Here is a 24777-nt window from a genome sequence, read left to right on the forward strand (position 1 = left end):
CCGGCTCAGGGTCAGACGTGAGCAATCGGAGGCCGAGCGCTGCCGGGGGAGGCGGGGCCTTCTCGGCCCTTGGCGATGCTCCCGAGGCACCTGCAGAGTTCTGCGTCCCCTGCCCTCCGGTAGTGTGCTGCAGCGACGAAGTGGGTGAGTCAAGCCCACAGCCATCGGTCTGTCTCCTATGGCCGCCGCCCTCTCCCCCAAGGGCTGCATTAGGAATCCTGTCAGCCTGAGAGTGGCAGGTCGGGATTGGGGATTGAAGTGGAGGTGTGGGGGGCGAGCGCGGAGGGGGGGTGTGGTTCCTGAAGCTAGGACTTTGAATCCTTGCACAGAAGGAGCAGGTGAAATCATGCAGCTGGATGCACAACTCAGTAACTCTCCTTAATGATCGTTTGTGGTTTTTACAAAAGGTAGGAAAACGGTTTCTTTAATATCCTGGCTGCTTCAGTATCATCCAGAAATAAATTTTAATGGAAACTATAATCAGCTCTGTTATATATAGAGCTCACTCCCTTTTCAAATTATTGTTGTTATTATTTGCAGTAGCTGAGGTGGATTCCAGGGCTCCTGGCGTAATGAGCAAGTGCTGTATCATGAAACTAGCCACCATCTCCCCAAATTATCATTGCCTTAATTGTCTTTCAGTACTAGGAATTAAACCTAAGGCTTTATACATGCTAGACAAGTGTTGTACCATTACACTATCCGGTCCTTATTTTACTTATTAGTATGGAGACAAGGTCTTATTAAGTTGCCAAGGCTAGCCTTGACCTTCCTTTATAGCCCAGGCAAGCCTTAAACGTTAATTCTCCTTCCTCAGGAGGGGACAGGGTTACAGGTATGTGCCACTACCATGCTTGCAGAGTTTTTTGTTGCTATAAATCATAATAATCTCACAAGGAAATCAGTGGTTTCCTATTTCAGGGTAATTCACAAATACTATATTTGAATGTGGAAATAAACTTGCATTACTTTCATATTATTAAAATTAGTTTTGTCTGGTTTAATAGATCACAATTGGTTGGTGTCAGAACTGAAGAAGAAAGTGGAGGACTGTGTCTGCCCCTCTTTATAACTTGAGTTCCCTCTACCAGGAAGAAGTCACAGACAGAGATCCTGTTATAGGAGCTAAAACAAAAAACAAAACAAAAAAACCAACATGTCATGCTTCACACCGTTTAAGATGAGATTAGTTCATTTGGACCTTAAAGGCGCACCACCAAAGGTTTCCTATCTTTCTGAGGTAAGGACTCCCTTCACCTCTAATGACCTTTGACTCTGTGGAAGTGAGCACTGGCCACATAGCCTAGGTTTTGCATGTTCTCCAAGTTTCCCTCAGAACCAGGCAGAATACCAGGATGGCACAAAGAACAGAGAAATCCATGACCTCTTTGCTGTGGTTGACTTGTATCCACCAGAAAGATAAGTTCAAGTCTTAACACTTTGGTGCCTCTATAACCTACCTGAAAATAGTCTTTGGAGAATTCACCAGTTAAGATGAGGTCAGACTGGGTTTCTGTGACTCTGAAGAAGAAAAGTGGATTGATTATGTTTGGGGGTCTGTATTTGGGGGAGAGCACACTGTACGCTCTCCCATGTGTTCATGTGAAGATCAAAGGTCTACAACATGCTTATTTTATTTTATTTGGAGACACGGTCGCTCACTGAACCTGGAACTCACCATCTCAGATAGACAGAATGGCCAGGAAAACCCTGGAATCCGCCTGTCTTTACCCTGCTAGTGCTGAGGTTACAGGCATACACCACCAACCCTGGCTTTTATATGAGTGTTAGGGATACAAACTCAGGTAAGAGAGGAGATTTTAGACGTAAAGTTGAGGAGATGCATAAATAAGGACACCCCGAGACAACAGAAGCAAAGTGATGTGGTCACAAATTAATGAGCCAAAAGCTGGAAGAGGCCAGAAGGACTCTCCTGTGAGGCCTTCTGAGAACGCATGCCCTGCCAATTCAATTGGAACTCCTGACCTCCCGGACTATGAAAGAGATCCTGTTATTTGAAGCCATTTCATGTGTGGTCATTTCTAGCAACAGACTTGGGAGATAGAGAGACAGTTCAGGAGATTAAGGCCAGCATTGATCCCATAGCAAATTCAAACCCATCCTGAATCACAGGAAACGTCTCTAAAAGGAGGTGATAGTGGGAAACTGGTAAGATAGCTCAGTAGTAAAAGTGCTTGCCACCAGGTCTAATAATTTGAGTCTGACTTCTGGAGACTTGTATTATGAAGGACAAGAACCAGCTCCTGCAGAGTGTCCTCTGGCCTCCACATGTGTTTGGGGTACACACGTATACACACATGATTAGTTAATTAATTAATGAAAACGTGAGATTTAGGTAATAGGTAGCTCCATAGATTACAAAACAGGAGTAAGTACAGTCATATCCCGGCACCACCAAGCCTGTGTGGGGTGAGCAGCCTTAGCAGAAGATGATAAAGCAAAGTGGAAGGGGAACTATAGCAATGCTGTGACCAAAGGACCTAGAAAATACTCCCCAGTAGATGTTACCTATGACCAGAAGGAATTGGGGAAAGTTTTTAATGGCTTGAATTTAAGGATGAGTGTATAAAATGAGTCAAAAAAAGTATGGGGGCTCTGGAGGACCATAAGACTCAAATCAGAGACTTATCATAAGGACAAAACATTGGGAGAATGTTCAGCTATAACCAGGGGAAAGGACGCAGAGACCAACGGTGACCTCAGGAGTAACTAATGCCCATGGTAACAACAGAACACAAGCCTGGTCAGAGGCCCATCTCCATCCCAACCACATGTACCTGTTCTTTAAAATGAGTAAGACCTCTGGATATAAGGTTTAGTTGGTGTAGTGAGGACCTGCCTAACACTTGGAAGCCTTAAGGTCAGCCTCTGGTAGCTCAGTGAACAGTCAGTAGATTGTGGTTAAACTCCACACGAACACAGAAGGACAGAAAAGATGAGAAAAAGATGATAGTCTTAATAGCATAGAAACAATGAAGTGTGTAACGGGACCATGGAGCAAAATAAAGCGAGATATTCAGATGAGATAAAACATAGACGTTAGGAAAGAAATTGAGAATTGGGCTGAAGACGCTGAACTGGGATGATCAGATAAAAGGATGAGAAATTACTACCTGCAGAACTCAGTAATAAATTGAGAGGAAAAATTCAGAAATGAAGACTAAGTTGGAAGCATGAAAGTACTATACTGTAAAAAGCGTGGTATTTGGAAGTAAATGGTGAAATCCAACATGAAGAGGTATAAAAAAACCATGAGCTCTTCTGTAAGCAGCATGAGATGATGTGTGAAAAAATGGTTTGCTATTCATTTAGCCTAGAAAAGTACAAAACACACAGATTAAGAGGGTCATATCAGCCAGGTGTAGTGGTCCACTCTTAATCCCAGCACTCAGGAGGCAGTGGCAGGGTAGACCTCTGAATTTGAGGCCAATCTGGTCAACCAAAAAAAATAAAAGAGAGAGAGAGTTCCAGGACAGCCAGGGCTGTTAAAAAGAGAAACCCTGTCTTGAAAAACAAAAAACAAACAAAATCCATGCACTTTTAGAAACCATGGAGTTTCCCAAACCATCAATGGTATGCACATTCAAAAAGCAACTGAGGGGATGGCTCATTGCAGAAAACCAGTGTTCAGTTCCTAGGATCCACATCTGGTGACTTACAGCTAGCTGCCCGTAACTCCCTTTCCAGGGAATCCAATGCTCTCTAGCCTTTGTGGGCACCTCTGTGCAGTTGGTACCATAAACTCACACAGGCACACACATACACATAAAATGAATAAATCTTAAAAAAAAAAAAAAAAGTATGTCGTGTCATTGAGATGGCTCATTAGGTAAAGGTACCAGCATAGTGGAAGGACTTTACTCCCACAAGTGTCCCCTGACCTACACACACATGCACACACACACACATGCACGCACGCACACACACACTCAACAAAACATTGGATTTAAGTCATCTTAATCAGAACATTGTTTCTGATATCTGATATGGAGTAGTCAAGTTGGAGGATGACAGGAGTGTTGTAAGTACATCAAGGCCAAGTAGTGGGGCCAAGCTTAGGGTCAGTGATCCAAAAGAATGACTAAGTTCTTGGTGCAAAGTCCTTAAATTGCAGTACAGTGCCAAGCGGTCGTGGCACAGTCCATTAATCCCACCACTCAGGACACAAAAGTAGGTAGATCTCTGAGTCTGAGGCCAGCCTGCTCTGCAGAATGAGATCCAGGTCAGGCAGGGCTACACAGAGAACCCTATCTCCCCCCACCCCCCCCCCCAAAAAAAAAAAACTAATTGAGCATGATGGTACATGCCTGTAGTCAGCATTTGGGAGACAGAAGCAGGAGGTTAGGAAGTTTGAGGTCTTCTTTAGCCACATAGCAAGTTCAAGGTCAGCTACGAGGCCCTGTCTCAAACAAAGAAACAGTGAAACCAACAACAACGAAAAGAGCAGTGATGAACTTAAAGGGTGAGAAATACTGTCTAGTCATTGAACATAGCCAGGTGAGCAGAGCACCTGAGAGGCACAGCCTGTTTACAAAACCCATAGGGATTAGCTCAAGCATGAGCTCCCCTGCCATGTCTAGATGATCTTCAGAGAAAAGAACCACATCATTCCTCCCCAAGAGGTGTCTGTGAAGGAAAAGATGTCCTAAAGAGACTGAAGAAACAAAAGCATACACTATGGGAACAAATTCTGCATTAGAGAGATACAAATAATACTAAGAAGTGGAAAAAAAAAAGTCTTACTGGTGACATAGACCAGCTATCTAGTGACTTTGAGGCCAGGTTTTACTACATGAGAGTTCCTATCTTGACCCATATACACACACGTCCCTACAAAAAGGGTAGGAGTAGGGAGTAGGAAAGATATAAGGGAAAGCTATGAGTAATTCTAAAATACTATCTACAGTAACTCAGGGCAGTACAACCTTGGGAAGAATCTTCATCAGTCAAATCCTGGGTTTACATCAAATCCTGGAATTACAGGATTTAAGAGACTGGTACAGGAGAAGGCAAGTGGATTATGCACTGGAGTGCAGTGTCATACCATCTCAAGTGAAGCAGAGGCAGGGAGATCTCTGAGTTCCGAGCCAGCCAGGTCTACATAGTGAGTGTCTGACACAAGATTCTGCTTTAAAAAATCTGCTCAAGCAGAGTAAGGTCGGTGGGTAAAGGCGCTGCCAGCCCAATGATGTGAATTGGTTCCCTGGATCCTACATAAAGAAAGAAGAGAGCCATTTCCCAAATTCTCTGATCCTTGCCTAGACCCCCCCCCCACAATAAATGTTTTTAATTTTTATTTTTTTTATCTGCTTGAGGGGCCAGGGAGATAGCTTTTAGCTATAATTTGAGCACTTATGAAAGAGACCTCCAGCCTCTTCACACATGAAAACACATTAACACATATACACTAACAAACAAACAAAAAAGCACTTTAAAATGTGTAAATTTGGGGGCTGGAGAGATGGCTCAGTGGTTAAGAGCACTGACTGTTCTTCCAGAGGTCCTGAGTTCAATTCCCAGCAATCACATGGTGGCTCACAACCATCTGTAGTGGAGATCTAATGCCCTCTTCTGGTGTGGCTGAAAACAGCTACAGTGCACTCTTTAATAAATAAATAAATCTTTTTTTTAATGTGCAAATATGACCCAAGACGCAGCTTTTTGAAATAGGAAAATTTGAGAATGAGGCATGTTAAGCGGTTATTAATAATTGGTTTGGCGGGATTAGGGTTATGGTTATTGTCTTTTAAGTTCTTAAAACAGTTTGAAAAATAAATTGAAGCACAGGTGAAGTGGTGTCTGGAATTTGCTTTAAAGTATTCCAGACAAAAATAAAAGTAAAAGTTAGCTTATGATGTATGTTTATACAGCTTAACAATGAATATCTCATCTCAAACATGAAAGCCCCGAAGCCTCGTGTCTGTGAGGTCCCAGCCTCCATAGCCTCAGCCTCTCAGACATCCCAGCCCACAAGAGCTTCCCGGGAGGTGTACGCAGGTGTCAGGAGGCCACGGGGATCTCAAGGGGATGCCGAGTAGATGCTACCATCATTTCCTTGGTCTCTGGATAATTGACTTCTCTCCATGTCAGGCTGCCTCCGACCTGTACTCGATTAATGCCCATTCTGTGAATTATCTACAGCTAATTTTCAGTCACCAGCTGATTTCCTAGATTGAGCCTGCATCAGAACTTTCCTGCCTTTTAAGAAAGAAAACATGTTATATATCACAGAAAACATTGGGAGCCTTATTTGGAGATGGATAGTTGTTTTAAATATAGAGGCCCCTTCATTAGTGCCTACATTGTGCCTTCTTTTCTAATCCCTGGCCTTGATCTTAGACCAATAAATAAATCAATCTCAATTATTTTGTATAGTAGGCCTGAATGGCTTCTAAAATTCCTTAAAGACAGGGAAATCCTTACCCTTATCATAAAGATAAGGGAGAAAGTGGTGAGAATGGGAGGAATGAGCTCTAAGGCTTGAGCCCTACCCCTGCATGCCTGCACACACATGCATACGTGTACACGTACGTGCACACCACCTACTTTTCCTTCCCAGGGGCTGAACTCATCTCTTCAGAGCTGTTCCTGACACTCCTGATGCAACAGCACACAGGTTATGTGTTCAGACTCTCTGGCCTGGCCCCAGTATGACTTGCAGCTGGCCCAAGTCCTCTCTCCTCGACTGAACCACCAGCATTGTTTATTGCCATTCAATGGCACATAACACTCCTAGGCAAGCATCAAATACACAGATTTAAAGATTTCAAGTTTGCAAGAGAGAAATATGAATATCAGCTCCCATCCCTCTTCAAAACTTAGAAATGAAAAGGCACTCATCTGAGTCATGTGTCGTTCAGATTGCCACTTTCCCAATATCCTCTGTTACTATCCAGGTTTTTCCTCTGTTCCATGCACTCGGTGCAAATGGCCTGCTCATTGAGTATGAAGACATGTTTCCCTATGAGGGTCACCTGAGGCTGCTGAGGGCCAAGCATGCATACAGGTATCAAAGTTAGTAGAGGATGCTAAGTTGTAGGCGGGCAAGGGGAGGACCACCAACAAGGAAGGCATGCGCATTACTATGGGTGGGATAATTGGAAACTAACATTTCTTTTTTTTTTCTTTCTAAGTACATGTGTTTCTGTCTGTCTGTCTGTCTGTCTCTATCTATATAGATATATTTGGTTATAAAATTAAAACATGTAGCCACGTGTGGTGGCTTGCACCTATAATCCCAGACTTTGGGAGGCTGAGACAGGATAATTCTTGACAGTTAAAGGCTACCTTGGGCTGTAGATTGAAATCCCGTCTCAAAAACAAACAAATTTGGCCTGGCCATGGTATCTCATGCCTTTAATCTCAGGCAAATCTCAGTCTGAGGCCAGCCTGGTCCACAGAACCAGTTTGTATAGTTTCCAGGACACCTAGAGATACACAAAGAGACCCTGTCTCAAAATCTAAACAAACAAACCTAAAACACTTATAAAAATAAAACATTGGATTGGAGAGGTGGCCCAAGTGTTAAAAGCACTAAATGTTCTTCCAGAGGACCAAGTTCCATTCCCAGCTCCCGTGTGGTGGTAGCTCACAACTCTTCTGACCTCACAGGTTAAAAATGTATATACAGACAAATGCAGGCAAAAAACATTCACACAATTTTTTAAAAAATTTATTATCATCTCAAATATTATATCCCAGCTGCAGTTTCCCCTCCCTTCTCTCCCCCTAGCCCTACCCCCACCTCCTGTCTCCCATAGATCCACTCTGTTTCCCTTCAGAAAAGAACAGGCCTCCCAGGGACATCAACCACTCATGGCATAACAAGTTTCAATAAGACCAGCGCATACCCTAATATCAAGGCTGGATGAGGCAGCCAAGTAGGGGAAAGGGGTCCCAAAAGTAGGCAAAGGAGTTAGAGACAGTTAGAGACGCTCCTGCTCCCACTGTAGGAGTCATGCAAGAACACCAGGGTACACAACTGTAACATGTATGTGGAGGACCTAGCCCAGACCTATACAGGCTCTCTGATTGTTGATAGAGTGTCCCTATGAGTCCTAGTTAGTTGATTCTGTGGGCCATATTCTGTGGTATCCTTGACCCCTCTGGCTCCTACAATCCTTCCTCCTGCTCTGAGTAAAACATGTAGAGGTCTGAGAGATTTCTTTGTGTTGTGGAGCACTTTCTGCTTTTACAGAAGAGGTGGGTTTGGTTCCCAGAACTCAGTGGCTCACAACCACCTGCTCGCCAGGTGCAGGACAGCCAGTGCCCTTGTCTCACCTCCTTAGGTCCCTGCATACACATGGTTCACATACATACACTTAGCACATACACATACACAGGACATATTTTTAAGTAAAACATGTACATTAATGGCCGTCAGGAAACGTTTAAGAGGGAAAATAAATATCTATTCTGACCCTACAAGGAAGAGTAAGAAGTTGTGGAGCAGCTGGGACTGGGTTGTGTTTATGGCCACAACTGGATTTTTATTTTCCTCATGTGTTTTGTGTGTGTGTGAGTGTATTTACATGTGTACGGGTACACATGTGTGCAAGTACAGTGGAAGCCTGAAGTTGACATCCTATCTCTTTATCACTCTCCACTTTATTTGACTGAAGCATCATCTTTGCTTGAATCCAGAACACACCATCTTGGCTACTCTGGCAAGCTTCCTCTGGTGTCCTGTCTTTGCCTTCTGAGCACTGGAAGTAGAGATGGGCCACCATGACCACCTAGCATTTACCTGGGATCTGGGAATCTGAGCTCTAGCTCTCTTGCTTATGCAACAGGCATGTCGACCACTCACTGACCTCCTCAGCTTCACAGTTTGATTAACCTTGGAATGCATCAGCAAGTGGAGAAATACTAAATCTCTCATAGAAATCAAAATTAAAACAACTATGCAAGGCCATTTTAGCTGCTGAATCAGTGAGGCTGAGGATATAGCTCAGTGGTAGAGTGCTTACCTAGCATAGGTGGAAACTGCCTAAAATACCAGCACTTGGATGGACGGCTCAGGCAGAAGCATGACCACCATGCTAGAGGATGGCTTGGCTCTGGGGATCCCAGGTCTCTATTGCATCTGCACATGCAGCTGCTGTAAAGGTTTGCCTGCTCTCTGTGCTTTGCTTTTCTCTAAACAGTGAGTAGCTGTTTGTCTTTCAGAGTTAACGGGGTTTGGCTGGGGCAGTGAGGGGACCCTTTCTTAGGTTAAGAGCTGTACAGAAGCAGCTGAGGAATAAGTTTTGCCCTTGGGCCAGTCTGCCAACCTTGTTATGTAGGATGACTCTGTAGCCAGTTCACATACGATGCAAAGGGGTAAGAAAGGGCTGGGCTGGGCAAAAGGGCTGTGCCAACCAGGCTGACACAAGCCTCTGTGTTCCTTTATTACCCCAGCCCTTCTGAAGTTGCAGAGATCCTGCGCCTGGCCAGACTCAGTGAGCTGGAAGTTGTCCCCTTAGTGCAGACATTTGGACACATGGAGGTGAGTGACAGGAATGGCAGTTAGTGGCATGAGTGTGAGGTTCAGAGACAGCCTGGGCACCCGTGGGGCCTGACAAGTAGGCAGCACCAGCTCAGTGCTGCCTGAACTCCTGTTCTCGGCAGCACCAGTCTGTAAGCAGCCAGAGAGCACAACTCTTGGTCAGGACAGCTTCACTAGGAAGGAAGGAAGCGTTCCATTTTTTGCTACATCTACATACCAGTATTCAAAATTATACCTCATATGTAAGACATAACTGAGAAGCCAGCATAGTGTTGATTTAATGGCTTGTAGGATGCAGCTTCATTCACTCCTCTAAAATAAAATTTAAAGGAGAAAAGAAGAGGACTGGAGTGGCTAGAACTGTTAGAACTGGCTGTTCTTCCAGAAAACCCAAAATTGATTCCCAGAACCTATAAGGCAGCTCAAAACAGCCAGCTCTAAGGGATCAAATGCCCCTGTTCTGGCCTCTGTGGGCACTAGACACATGTGCACAGACCCCTAACCCTAACAAGCTGAACACCCATATAAGTAAAAGGACAAAGCTGGAGATCTAGCTCTGGAAATGTGCACTTGGCATGTGCAAAGCCCCAAGTTAGAGTGCCTACACCACACAGAAAGGGGCAGGGTGTGGGGAGAGGGAGAGAGAAGAAGGAAGAGGAGAAGGAAGGGAAGGGAAGGAAGGAGAGAAGAGGGCTGCTGAGGAACTAGTTAGAGGGTTCAAAGCTCAGCTCAGGTAGAGTCAGAAGCTCTGAAGCTGGTCTCAGCTGCAGACATCCTGAAGAGTCAGGGTTCATCTGTGCAGGCCACCCGGCTGGCCCTCAGGCACACTGAGTGAGGCAGCCTAAGCTTGGAAGCTTGAGAAGGACATATAAGGGTCTGACTGGGACACTTGAGCATCAGCTTCTGTCTCTGTCCTTAGTTTGTGCTAAAACATGCAGCATTTGCACATCTCCGTGAAGTGGCTCTCTTCCCCAACACCCTGAACCCTCATGAGGCAGAATCTCTGGCCTTGGTACAAGCTATGATTGATCAAATCCTGGAGCTACACAGGGATGTCCGGTGGCTCCACATTGGCTGTGATGAGGTGAGTGCCTGTGATCTCCAGGTCTGCTGCTGCTTTTCTTCACAATCAAGTACCACACTGTGGTTTCTTTTTACATCTATTCACTTACTTATTTTATGCGTATGGGTATTTTGCCTGCATGCAGTTGGAGTGGGATGGCATGTGACACCCACAAGGGCCAGAAGAGGGTGTGTCAGGATCCCCTGGGACTGCAGTTACAGGTGGTGGTGAACCAGCTAGTGAGTGCTGAGAATCAAACCTGCATCCTCTGGAAGAACTTGTAGTGCTCTTACTTACTAAGCAATCTCTCCAGCCCCATTTGTTTTCTTTTGATTTGGTTTGGTTTAATTTAATTAAAAAAAAAAAAAAGAGCTGCAGTCTCATTACATCACCCAGGCTGGTTTGAAGTCTTGATCCTTCTGTCTCATCCTGCCAAACACTACAATTATAGGCATATGTCACCATGCCAGGCATGGATTCTTTTAAATAGAGAAATAGTTCAAATACTAAAGAGTAAAGACAGGGACTGTGAAGGAGATGATATCTCTGGAGAGGAGCTTTGGCTGGCATAGGGCATCCTGCAAGAGCCCAAGTGAGGTTTCCTGTATATCAGATAATATTGTCCAGGGGCCAGGCTTCTCTGCCTCCTTCTCCTACAGGAACAGAACCAGCCCTAGCCATGAGCAAATGTATGCTCTTTAAGTTATAGCCAAAGACGTGCAGTTTGAGGTGGTGTTATACTTGGATCTTGTTCCTCTGGGGCATCTGTGGTATGTTCTCTTACTTAGCCCACCCAATGGCTAGCCTCTACTCCTCTGCTTCTCTGGTGGCTTGATTCCAGATATGTGGGCAGGGTTGGGGTAGGCTCTGAGACAAAGGCTTCTTCTGCCTGGTTTTGTAGACATTCCACCCTTTTTAAAAAGTAAATCAGAGCTGGATATAGTGACTGAAACCTGTAATCCTAGCACTTGGGGGATTGTGGAGAGAATTGTCACAAACTTGAGACCAGCCTGGGCTACATAGTGAGTTCGAGGTCATCTTGGGCCATGGTATCACAAAATAAGGAAATCTGAAAGTAAGACGTGATTATGCACACCTGTAACCCAGCAGACTTTATAGCATAGGGAATTACAAGCCTGCCTAGGCCACATGAAATCCTGTCTCAAAGGGGGACTCTGCTGGAGTGGTGGCTCAGCAATTATGAACACTGGCTACTCTTCCAGACGACCCACACCCACGTGGCAGCTCACAACTGTCTATAACTTCAGTTCCAGGGTATCTGACACCTTCACACAGACATATGTGAGCAAAACTATCAATGCAAATAAGTTAATAAAATAAAAAAGGGGGTAATAATATAATATATAATCTTGTGTGAAGCCCTGTCTCAGAAGAAAAGTGTGTGTGTGTTTCACAGATAGTTGTCCTACCTCTTAGTGATCTGAGCAGTGTTGCTTTGAACCCAAAGAGGTCCTAAGGTAATCCAGTCTAAGAAAGGCAGTCTCCTGTGGAAACCAAGGAAGCTAAGCCCCTTTCTTTGTCACCTCTGTACTTGCAGCCACCCAAGATTCAGGACAGGTGTGAACCCTGTAGTCCTAAGGATGGCAACAGATGCAATCCCATCCTGTTTCTTCCTCCTAGGTCTATTACTTGGGTGAGGGGGAGACCTCAAAACAGTGGCTACAGCAGGAACAGAACAGCCATGCGAAATTGTGCCTGAACCACATGCAGGCGGTAGCCAGCCATGTGCTGACCCAGCACCCTGGCATAACACCCTTGGTGTGGGATGACATGTTACGGGACATCCCTCAGGAACAGCTAAAAGGTTGGCAGGGCCTGTATGGGTGGGGGTTACATGTGGCCACCTAAAACCTCAAGTTCCAGAGGCCTTGGAAGTGAACTTTTAGTGTATGCTCTAGTGAAAATGCTAGGTTCTGTCCTTTGCTTTAAGTCACTATGCAGCCTTACAGGAGTGTGAACAGAAATTGGTGTGGCTTCTGACAGGCCCAGAGGGGCCATTGAAATGTCCAGTTCTTCTCATAGCTTTAGCCTCATGTGGCTAGCCTTGAAGATGCCAGGACCAAAAGTTTACACTGGCCCAAAGCCTGGGAATGAAAGCCGAAGAGTACCTTCCCCGGCCTGGGAGATTGGCACTTAAACACATCACCTAGCTCCACTGGACCCTGAGGCTCAGTGCAGAGATGCAGGGCCAGCTGTACATATACCCTGTGAGGCTAGTATATGTTTTATGTTACTGAGTTAGAGATGTGCTCCAGTACCCTGAGGCTGCAAGGCAGGCAGCTTGGAGAAGAGTTTAGGAATCCCTCCTCACAAAAGCAGGCAGCTGCACACATCATTTGTAGCTCTGATGTGTATGCCCAGAAGCCTAGCACAGCTGCAAGCTGTACTTAAAACCCACTAGACCTGAGAAGACAGTTTAAGTTTAACATCAACATTAAAAGAATGTGCATGATGGCCTGTGACTGTAATCTCAGTACATAGGGGGCTGAGAAAGGAGGATTAGAGTCCAATTCCAGTCTGGACAGCAAAGTGAGATCCCTATATCAAAAAATGTCTCTAAGAAGCAGGGGTGTTACCTGAGTAGTCCCTCCCATACTCATGGCCTTGCTCTGTTGACAGCATCTGGGGTGCCTCAACTGGTGGAGCCTGTGCTCTGGGACTATGGAGCTGACCTGGATGTTCACAGCAAAAGTCAGTATGGTTGCTCACAGTATATTCCTCATGGTACATGTGCCTGCATGACTGTTTCCCAGTCCTCCATAGTCCTGTCACCTGAACTGTTCAGCCCACAACATAAGCTTAACTGACCAGCATGGAACAGAAAGGCCATGCAAAGCCTCCTGTCCTGGCATGGGATGCCCTGCTGGCTCCAGATCATCCCAGGTCCTTTCCAGCTCTTCCTGAAGTGTTTATTCCTAATGACTAATAAACCACAGGCATTGTGGGAATGGTTGGTGTCTCTTGTCCACTTGAATAGGTGTAGCTCTCAGCTGCTGTGGTTAGGCTGTGTGTCCAGGGGCTCTCTGTGAGAACTGCTAATCTGCTTGCTTTCTTGCCTAGTCTTTCTCATAGGAAAGTACCAGGAGTGTGGCTTCCAGAGGTTGTGGGCTGCCAGTGCCTTCAAGGGGGCCACAGGGGCTAGTCAGGCTCTGACCCCTGTTGAGCACCACATCAGAAACCATGAACTGTGGCTGCAGGTGGCAGGCAGTGGACCAATGGATACTCTACAAGGAATCATCCTGACTGGCTGGCAGAGGTAAGCTCTCAGAAGCTAGAGGTGGGAAGTGGGGAACAGTTCTTATCACCCAACATGGCAGCTTGTCTAGTGTTGGTCTTGCCTCTTCCCAAATCATGTTCTCCATGCTTCTGGTTTGCCTTATTAACTCTGCTGAGGAGACTAGTGGTCTAGCCACAAGCAGCCTCTGTGGTCTAATGTTTCATGAGTGATACTGTGTGTCTCGTGTAGCAGAGCATGAAGATTAGTCTCGGTTCTTCTAGGATGTCAGACCCTTTGAAAAATAGGATGAACCCAGTCTTTGGTTCTGGCCAAGACCTAGTGTCAGGTTCCAACCTGTGAGCTGGACTGGTTGAGGCTGTCACCTCCACCAGAAAGAAAGATGTCCCCCTGGGGCCTTCACAGGTTCCAAGATGTGACTGCAGAACAGGGTGCTCAGCCAGCTGAGGCTGTCTAGTGTGGTTATTGGAGTTGCTCATTTTTTCAGTAGATAACCACCGGTTGGCTTCAGAGATGATTCTAGATGGCTTGTGAAGATAAAGCACTTGCCATTCCAGTAGAATATATTGAGGTATGAGTGAAGCCCTTTCTATGCATTGGATAGTGGCTAGTGACTCACAGAGATAAAGAAAAACTGATGGGAGTGATGTAATCACTGGCCTCTCTGTCAGCCTCCATCTACCTCACCAAGGAACATCTCTCTAGCCCCTTATGGCTGAAGAAACAGGCCAGGCCAGGTGGAGGCACTCTGTCCAGCACTGGAGAGATCAGATGCCCACTCTAACTTGGGTTTTGTGGAAAAGTATGAGTTCGATAGACAGGCCACAGAAAAGGCCTCTGGGGGTGAACTAGTACAAGAAAAGGGATAATTTTTGTTCTCTTCAGAAGCTCCACATCAGGCATGCACCCTGGAGTGTGACCAAGTGCCCAGAGCCTATTTCCCCTATACAGGCTCCTCCCAGGAGCATCATAGCAAACCTAATGCAAAGTCCCCATGACATGAAGCCCACTTTGGAAATCCTGAGTCAGGGAATGGGATATACCAGTCTACCTATAGTGGTTCCTAGTCTAAGAACCCCTCAAAGCATAAGGAAGGGCACCCCAAACCAGGCAATCCTCATCAGGCTGAAATGGTTTAGAGATGGAGAACTGAATAGTCTTCTTCTGGACATAGGTACGACCACTTCTCTGTGCTGTGTGAGCTGCTCCCTGTGGGAATCCCATCTCTGGCTGCCTGTCTACAGTCACTTGTACATGGTATGTCCCAGCCCACAGAGTAGCTGCTATCTACTCTCAGCCAAACAGGAAGAAAGGAGCCAAGTGCTGTTTTCCCCTGATCATTGCCCTGTTCTGTCTGGACTTGGTCCTTCACAGGGATGAAGAAGGCTCACGTTTCTAGTTTGCCCACTTGCTTAAATGTCACTGGTCCAGGGCTGCCTATGTCCAGATCCTCAGCCTGAGCCTCGGATATTTTGGAAAATTAGAAAGGACATGCCCCACAGATTCATAGAATGTACGTAAGAAATTCATGTTTCAGGTGCAGATGCAGATTCTCTTTGCTGCTTAAGTGTTCTGAGGCCTCTCCAGAACTGGGTGCCCCCACTGCCGCGAGGCCATTTTCCCCGAGCTCCTACACCAGGATGACCTGAGGAAACAACTGGCTGCAGAAAACAGGCATGGGCACTGCTCAGAGCTGTCGTCCATGCAGCCTTGGTGAAGTGAACCATGCCCATGTAGATAATAAGACTATGCAGGAGTCTACAACATTCAAAACATGTACACATGTAAAGTCCCCAAACAGTTCTCAGCTGTGGCGTGAAGTAGAAGTAGTCTGTTTGGCTTTTTTTTTCTCCTGGAAATTGTTCGTTGTAAAGTGTACAGAATGTATAGAAAAACAAGGAACTAATAGACAAGACAACCCCTACCCACAATGAAGAGGCCTTAGCTCTTCCTGTGTCTGAGGAATGCTTATGCTGGGACACAGACCCCTCAGTGCAGAGCCAGGAACCCTGACAACAGCTTCCTGAGACAGCCTTCCGTGCTGACTTGGAGGTGTGTCTCCCTGGTCTCACACCCTGCTTCAGGTTCTCTAGAATACTCTGCCCGCCTTTGACGAGCCTGGACCTTGTACATGGACTGTTTGGTGAGGCCAAGGGCTTCTCCAGATTGTGCTGCTGCCTATGATCTATAATGAATATCCTTCACATGTTCAATGAACAGCGGCCAACTGGCCTGGCTGGGGCTCCCCAAGATGCTGTGCCTTTTGCCCATAGCACCCAAAGATCAGGGAGTCTCTCTGACCACTTCTGCCTGTGGACGGTTTCAGGAGGCTTTTCTGAGGATGTTAGGCTGAGAGTGGAACGCTTCCTTGGGGTTTCAAGCCTGGAAATAACGGATACTGTAAGGTAATCCCACGCTCCCTGACATTCCCCCACCCTTCCCTCTGGGGACCACTGTTCTTAGTGTGACTCTCTGGCAGCAAGGGAGCTGGCTCCTTCCCAGGCAGTGACATCCATGCCCTCGTCACACAAATTAGTCTCCACCTGCGCAGCTCTGTGGATACGCTTCTGGAAAGGAACAGGTAAGGAGCTCCCACATCATGTCTCCTGGCATTGTTCTTTACAAGTCTTTTCTAGAAAGACTTCTAAAAATATCTACCAGATTCGTAAGCCAGCCCTACCCCCCCCCCACTTTATCTCCAAACCACTACTGGCTCCACTGACACTGTCTGGATTTGCTCCAGGTATGTCACTGGCTGGTTCAGTCCCTACCATCGCAGGCGGAAGCTTGTTCACCCAGTTATGATCCAGCACATACAGCCGGAGGCACTCAGGTAACCACCATCATCTCCTCCCGGGTGCTCAGCCTCTGGAACACCTTGTCCCCTTTACGAACACACAGTAGCAATGACTGCGGTTATGTGTTAAGGCAAAACGAGCTCTCCAGGTCCTACAGCTGTGATCTTGGATGAATTGATAGGCTACTGCTTAGTAACACTTCACCCAATATTACCAAGAATCTGAGTGGTTCCTGGCCTAAGACAGAGTATCAACCACATGCTCAGGCTGACCCAAGGCTCATCTTTGGAATCATGCTACCTGGGGTCCATGCTGGCCCTGTACAACCTGGTAAAGTGCCCTGTGGCTGGTGTCCCAGGCTGCCTGCACTGTCCTCTCCTGGTTCAAGACTCTAAGCTAGGCTAATAAGAGTACGGTTGTACTGAGTGTACATGCTGCCGATAGGTTGGCTGTGAAAAGAACTGCCAGGCAGTGGTGTGCTTTTGATTGTTAAAATGTGACCAGTCATTCACTTACTTTTGTCCCAATGTTAAACAGAGGCATGGAATAATACTGACTCTGGGGACTGAGGATATAGGTACAGCTACGTAAACGTGAGCCTCAGCAGGAACACTGCTAAGTCAAATCACGGCTGCTGTCTCCCTCAGCCTGCTAAGCAGATGGAGCAACCTTGTGCAGCAGTTGGAGGCAGCCCTGCAGCGGGCCTTCTACCCGGACACCATAGAGGAATGGCTGGAGGAGAATGTGCTCCCGAGTACGCAGCGACTGCAGGGTCTGCTGCAGGACCTGGGTGAGGCAGCTGCCCGCCAGCCACCACCCACCAGCTTAGGCTGGGACACAGGCCAGAACCCCTGAGAGGCTGGGACCCTGTATATCAGCCTGGACAACACCAAGGTTCCTCTCAGTGGCCCAGCCATGTGGGCCCTGTGCTCTTCCTGCTGAGCCCTGGCAGACACCTGTGCAGACAGACTCTGCAACTGTATAAACAGTGACCTTGGGTGAAGCAAGAAACAGAGAGGCACACTTGCAATTTGCATGTAGAGCTTTATTACCTCTGAAATAAAAAGACCAGTGAAGTGAAGTCCCACCACAGAAATCTCAGTCAACTTTTTACCACCATAGAGAATGTCATGCCTTCTCCCAGGAATGAGTCTAAGCTCTGGGCCATATCAGAAGAGGATATGACAGCACCTAAGAGACAGACTCCTTCCTCTCTTGTCTAAAGTACCTTAAGAGTCTGTAGGCAACAAGCCAAAAACCAACAAGCCATATTTCACATTTCATCTGGGAAGAAAAATCTCTTAACTTAACCATTTAAAAAGCTCTTTGGTATGTTCAAGGGACTGTGTTCCCAAGTTGGGACTAGTGGCAGTCACTTCAAAAGAACTGTTCATACATCTTGCCTAACTATGGTGCTCAGGCCTCAGGCTGCCTTAACTTCTTTGTCTGTATAACTCTTCAATTTCCCAGTTCTACCTGATGAGGTATGGGTATGTAGCTTTGAGGATATGTGTGTAGACCAGAGATCCACAGCTTCTAGGCCTCGTGGCCAAGCTGGGAACTTAGTAAACAATGTACTTTTGAGGGACTTGAGTCCACTCAGAAGGAAACTAGAAGAGCAAAAAAAAAGGACTCTAGTGGTTGGTACCAACTTTTATTAGAAGAGGCCATGGCCCAGGCTGACCTCAAATGTTCTTCCCGCCTCACTTCTGAACACTGGGTTTATAGGGCTGTGTCTTCACATGCCTATTTTCAGGTCTTTCCAAGGCTTAAAAGGCTAAGACTCAGTTTCTGTAAAGGAGCTCCCAGGTTTTAAAGGCTGCAGGATAAGAAAAAAAAAAAAAAAAAAAGGTGACCTTTCCTCCACTAGCATCTTCTTCCCAGGCTGGGTTGGGAGAGTCTTCCATTCCTTACAGCTGTCCTACAACACTGCTGGGATCTCAGACAAGTGGACTAAGTAGGAACAGGGTAGTCAGCAGCACTGATTTCTCTTGAGAGTTCTGTAGCCAGGCATCCAGCATCCAGAGTTGCCTTCAGGAAAGCTCCTGACCACCAAAAATGTCCATCGTGAGGGATGGTCAGGGAGGGTAGATATGAGTGTGCACAGAAGTGGGTCCTTCCTACGTGCATGTGAGTCTCTCACTGTCACTATGAAGTAGAGTCTTGTCTACAGTAGCCTGGGTTGGCAAGGCGTCTTCAAGGCAGGCACTAGGCCTATGCTGAAGAAAGCTTGGCATCTTGTGCTTCAGATTGCCCTTGCTTATCCAGACTAGGCTGTGCTGCCCAACCCAGAGCTGCAGTGTATTTCTGGGGAAGGCACTAATTTCTAAGACCTTGTCCTCCCCTAGATTTGCATCCTGACAAATGTAACCTTTCTGGGTTGTGAAAGAGGGCTATCCCATGGTTCTGCAAAGTGTAGAAGCAAAAGGCAGGTGGTCCATAGTAGAGCTGCCCAAGGAGCCACAGGCGGTGCCCAAGCTCTGCCTGTATCCTTATAATTCACAAGTCAACTGGAGACACATCAGAAGTGGGTGAATCAGCAGCCATTCCACACTGTCAGCTCTGGCCAGCAGGGCCATCGGGTTCACTGTCGCTGCTTTGTGACCGTTCTGAGGGACTCTCCAGGCGGTGCAGCTCCAAGAAGCTAGTGATGAGTTTGGCAATGGCTTCCACATCACTAGGCCATCATCAAGAAAGCAGGTTACCTTGGCAAAGGGTGCAGCTCCACAACACACCACCACAAAAGACCCACATTGTCTCGTCCCCTACAACACCCCCAGGGGTCCCAAATGGGCCCAGAATCTCTGGCCTCGGTACTACTCTTACCAGACCCCCTGCCCTGTTCCGATGCCTCCCCAACAGACAGCTGTGGCAAAGCTGCTCCTAAGGATATACATCCTAGTCACAGCCCCATACCCTGACTACAACATTGGACTTCTCTGTTGCCCTGAGAAACACTAAGGGAATATCCCAGTCTTGTTCTATACCACTCTTACCTGCGTCGGCCCATGACTGCACTCTGAGTAAGGGGATGGGAGAAGCCTGTTGCAAACCGGAGCACCACCATGTAGCCCTTCCCAAAGTAACGGACCTTCTCCTCCTCCACATTCACATCCTGGATGTCTTTCATCAGGACCACCACTGGGGACAGAAGCGTTTGCTGATGAGCAGTCACCCTATGCTGTGCGCAGGACAGCCTGCTACACAGTGGGAGCAGCATTAGTGACAAAATCACTTGCTAGTTCACACTCTGGACTATGGACCCAGACTGACTTCTGGATAAGGATACTCAGGAAACCCATTACAGCTGCAGTTTCAGGCAGATGCTGGCTTTCCTAAGCAGTCCCACAACAGGGATCACTGAGCTTGACCTGCCATCTTCATGATATCCTTTTTGTCTGATTTTACCTAAGGCTGAAAGACCTGTCTGGCTCCAGTGGGAGAGCCCTGCCAGTTAGTTCTGTGCACAGAAAAACCATTGCTTAATTAATGCATGGCTGATACTGCTTTCCCAAGAGCCACTGGGAAACCTACCTCATCTTACTGTCAACAGTGACATGGCAGATGACCATGTGGCTTGGAGCTTGTGGGAGGCTGGCTCTCAGATGTGTGAGGGCTCCCAACAAGCAGCCTACAGTTTACTTCCATGTTTGTAATGAATAGCAGCTGGGCTGGATATGTGGGGAGGAGACCTATGAGAACCTGCTACTTCACAACCAGGCTTCCTCCCAAGCCCAGAAAGTCAAGGGTTGCGGGGGTTCCTCTGACTATCTCTCTCACCGCAGGGCTAGAGGAGCTGACAATCAGGTACAGGATAATCAGGAAAGGCCAAGTGGTTCCTGAAGACTAGGATGACTCCCTGTTAGTCTACCTGGTACAGTAACCTTTTCTTGCCGTCCTTATCCAACCTAGGAAAGCTGCCAAGGAGTTTTCATCTCTCCTGACAGGCTGAGTCCTGAAGTATGCAAAATATATGCCTGGATCCATCCCTGCAAGCCAGGATAAATCTGGGGGACCCTCATTCCTTGAGCAGTTGAACTTGGACCCAAGCCATCCAGGCCTCACCAAACCTCCACCAAACTATAGGTCCCCACATCTTACCTTGATCGTGGCCTGCTCTGAGAAGAGTCAGCAGCTTTTTGTAGAGGCTGAATGTTTTTAAGATGACCTTCCCAGTGCTCTTGTTGAAAATGGCCTCCTGCAAATCAATGTACACTAACCACACACAGAACTCCAGGGAGAGAGCCAAGCTGATGCTGAAGTATCAGCCCCACCCACACTGACTGGTACAAATACTCAATTTGCCCAGTGGAAACCCAAAACCTTCAGGACTCATCCAGAGCCAACTTCTGTGCCTGACCTCTTGTACTCCTGTGAGTAAGGGGCACTCGAAAGAAAGCAGATACAGTGGGTGCCCCTTTCTCTTCACATGGGAACAAGACCAGGCTGTGGAATCTAGCCCAGTGGTAGAGCACTTGCCCAGCAGGTATGAGACCTTGTTCAACCCTAAGTACTGGGTAAATAACAAGAACAAACAGAAAGGATGGTAATGAGGCCATTAAGTAAAAAGCAGAAGCCCAGGCTAGGCAGCTTCATGAATTCAGGGAAGTCTAAGACTAAGGGAAGGGGGTTTCCCCCAAAAGTACCACCTGATTTTACAAGCTCAGATTTCTGTCAGCGATCATAGGTGTACAGTGAGGACCTGGGTGGTCAGAGGAAGCCTCCAACCCTTGAACCTCAGAGCCTGGGAGCTAGTCTGAGTTAGCAAAGTGTTCTCATGGGTCCCTGCCCTGTGTAGTCAGTCCACCAAAGGGACAATACAGACTTGTTGCAACAACCCAGGAAAGAAAAGAAAAAGAACCACTGTGAGCTTTATGCCCATCAGTTTTACTTCTGAGTTTGAGGCAAGCCTACAACAAAACAAAACACACTACACAGAGCCTTGGAGAAAACAGTTGTGAGTAGCTTTTAGCAGAGCCCAGAGAACCAATGCCTCTGAACCAGGGCAGATGCTTCTGAATGCAAAGGGTATCACTGTACCATCTTACCTCCCAGTCCTCCAAGTTCTGTACAGCCACAAATAGGCAGCCTGTGACATAGAAGAGCTTCCAGCCCAGACTATCTGCAAGCAGACATAGTATATCAGCTCATTAGCCACAGGCGCCAAGGTGCTGTGTCCATAGGTGGTCCTTCCCAGCCCAGCCTTTCTTTTGACTCAGATTAGAGGCTTAGGCAATGTGCTTCTGTCACCACAGACATGTGCTTCCCAAATTCTGCCTAATTCCACCTAGACGGGTAGATCTATGCATCTATACAGCCTTGTCATGGAGGTGGGCACATCCTCTCTGCAAGGCGGTGGGCAAATGCTAAAGAGCCTGTCAAGAGGACTTTACAATACAGGAAGAGATTTAAGATACAAGACATGGGCTGGGATCATCTCCTGTACAAGGCAAGGCAGAGGCCACCCCAGAGCTACACATGGCAATACTGCTCACAGGTGACTACTTTTTCATTTCCAAATACAGCACAAGGAAGCTGAAGGGGGGGAGCATACTTTACCTCCACTATAATAGGCAGCAGCCAGGCCAGTGGATAATATTCCTGTAGAGAAGGAGAGTACCTTGTTAACTAGCCAACAGAAGTCCCATTTCTTCACAGTGCTATAGCTATCAGCAAGCAGGCCTGTCTCATGGTAAAACAGCTTGTTCAGGGCCAGCAGGTAGAGGCTACCTAGTACAGAGTTGGTGAAACAGCTAAGAAGTTTGTTTCAAAATGGAGGACAAGGGGCCTGGAAAGAAGGTTTACTGGTTATGGGTATATACTACTTTTGCAGGGGACACACTTAGCACCCATGTCAGCCATTCACAACCTCATGTAACTTCAGCTCCAGGAGAGCTAATGCTCTTCTGGATTCCATAGGCCCCTATATGCACCTGCATAGACATGGCATTCACCAGACTTGCACAAATGACCTTGATGTAGGCACTGCCTACAAAGGATGAGGGATAGCGACGACATAGGGATTACACCACATAGAGCATAACACGCAGAAGGGCGTGTGTATAGCATAAGGACAGGCTACAGATGCTGCTGAAGCCACAGCTAGTGCCTCACCTCAGGCTCTATACAGCCCCCCAAACAATGCAGCTGTCCTTGAGATACAAGAGCCTTCTGATGGGCAGTGAAGGGGGAAGAGTACAGAGCCTGCGCACTTATGAAGAGGATTGAGACAGGGAAGAGGAAAAATGTGAACCTGTGACCACGTGTCACACGGGGGGGGGGGGGGCTGGAGAGATGGCTCAGTGGTTAAGAGCACTGACTGTTCTTCCAGAGGTCCTGAGTTCAAATCCCAGCAATCACATGGTGGCTCACAACCGTCTGTAATGGGATCTAATGCCCTCTTCCGGTGTGTCTGAAGACAGTGACAGTGTACTCATAAATAAATAAATAAATAAATCTTAAAAAAAAAAAAAAAGGCGGGGAGGGCATCTCAATGTTAAAGAAGCATGCCCAGCATGCAAGGGGGTCCTACGTGCCATCTGAAAGAAAAGGCACACCGAGGGTTAAAGAAACATGCTTTATCAAGGCCTTGTATTAGAGAGAGCCTCTAATAGAACACAGACAAGCTATTTGTGTCACTTTTTAGATTTGTGTAGAAAAAAGTTGGGAAGCCTTACCAACTAGCAGGGACCAAGACCGGATGCCTGGAGCCCTCTTCAAATGGAGGCGGGTGCTGGTGCGTGTCTCCACCTGCATATACATCTTTGGAACCTGGGCTCCACTGCACAGCAGACCAGGCTGGAAAAACACAGCTGAAACCTGCAACCATTGCACACAGGCAGCAACTCATCAGTCCAGGCAGGAGGCCAGGGGAAGGTTCACAACAGAGACCGCCTCAACTCACAATTATATATGGGCATCGGGGCTACACAGCCCACAAATTCAGTGTTGGTCTGGTCTCACTTCCAAGCCCCAGTCTTGGAACCCTTTTCCTGACTGAACCCTGGTCTTTAAATTGTTCCATTAGTAACACCTCCCACCCCCCACACAGACCACACACACAACTCAGGCTTCCGGCACCTTACCCGAATCTTCCAGAACCGCCTCTTCCCACCAAGAAAGGGAAGTGAAAGTACCATCATGTATGAATCTCTACAGTCATAAACTGTCAGATCCCTGTTACTGACTTCAGACTGCCTAACAATGACCCAAGTGCATCCGAATTAATGGGACACTGGCAGGACCTCTGGAAATTAACACCCAAATCCCCAGTTCTGAGTAACTCCTTCACTCCTTTCCCAGGGGCAATCAAGCTTCGTACCCTACATCTTCAAGAATCCTACTCAGGCACACAACTTGCCTTCCTCTGGCTTCAGTTACCAATAAGCTTCGCGAGCGGCCAGTTCCGCTGCTCTGGAGGAGTGCACACGCCCGGTTTGCTCAGTCTGCTTAGCGCCCGATCCAGATCTGCAAGCAGTGACCCGCACAGGGCACAGCCGGTTGGAACCCGAAAAGCTGCAGGACACACACCTATGCCAGCACCGAAGGACGTGTACGAGAACGAGTGGGAGAGAACAGCCCCTCGAACTTCCGGACTTCTGTTCCGCGGACTTCCGGGATAAGAACCCGGTAGGGACTTCCCCGGGGTGGAGACTGAGTGATTACGCTGTCCGCTGTCCGGGATTGTGCCTTTGTGCTTCCACACTCCTGGGGAAGGGGTGGTCCTTAGGGCAACTGGAGGTTTCTGGCCTAAGCAGCATGTGGGCATGGTTTAGAAGCCTGAGGATCGGATCGGGTTTGTTTGTTTGTTTGTTTGTTTGTGGTGGGGAAAGATTTTTTGGGTTTTCCAGACAAGGTTTCTCTGTGTAGCTCTGGCTGGCCTGGAACTCAGCGATATACACCTGCCTCTGCCTCCCAAGTGCTGGGATTAAAGACAGGCGCCACCGCCTCCTGGCTGGATCTAGAATTTTAAGAAAATGATGAGAGGTTATATTCACCAGACTCCTAAGGTACAGCAAACATGGAATGACTACCTGAAGTCAATCTAACAAAAGATCCACGATAAATCTAAGTGGGATATGGCCACTCCTAGGTATTGCTGACGAGGTTCTTATTGTAGATGTGAGGGAAAGCAGTCAGGAGCATATAGAAG

At 47.2% G+C, this 24777-nt stretch overlaps 2 protein-coding genes across 3 annotated transcripts; one reads left to right on the forward strand and one right to left on the reverse strand.

Annotated features, from left to right (window-relative positions):
* Positions 1–4: 4 nt before the first annotated feature.
* Positions 5–17721, forward strand: HEXD (hexosaminidase D). 2 transcript variants are annotated; one of them, XM_080923286.1, is made up of 13 exons: positions 5–144; positions 1092–1240; positions 6918–7027; positions 9421–9508; positions 10428–10592; positions 12213–12396; positions 13212–13283; positions 13653–13848; positions 15002–15084; positions 16154–16232; positions 16307–16408; positions 16571–16660; positions 17273–17721. In XM_080923286.1, exons 2-13 carry the CDS (start codon positions 1157–1159, stop codon positions 17478–17480), a joined length of 1461 nt encoding a protein of 486 aa, XP_080779412.1. In that variant the 5' UTR covers positions 5–144; positions 1092–1156; the 3' UTR covers positions 17481–17721. The 2 variants fall into 2 exon arrangements, with proteins under 2 accessions (XP_080779412.1, XP_080779413.1); XM_080923287.1 differs by lacking the exon at positions 17273–17721 and adding an exon at positions 17163–17218.
* Positions 17722–17859: 138 nt separating this feature from the next.
* On the reverse strand, positions 17860–23424 carry CYBC1 (cytochrome b-245 chaperone 1). Its single transcript, XM_080923289.1, has 6 exons — positions 23303–23424; positions 22185–22226; positions 21674–21747; positions 20727–20823; positions 19622–19766; positions 17860–19302 (listed from the first exon to the last, which is right to left on the reverse strand). Exons 1-6 carry the CDS (start codon positions 23385–23387, stop codon positions 19182–19184), a joined length of 564 nt encoding a protein of 187 aa, XP_080779415.1. The 5' UTR covers positions 23388–23424; the 3' UTR covers positions 17860–19181.
* Between the last annotated feature and the right edge of the window lie 1353 nt (positions 23425–24777).

This window comes from Micromys minutus (assembly GCF_963924665.1).
Source record: "Micromys minutus genome assembly, chromosome: 10".
Taxonomy (NCBI): Eukaryota; Metazoa; Chordata; class Mammalia; order Rodentia; family Muridae; genus Micromys; species Micromys minutus.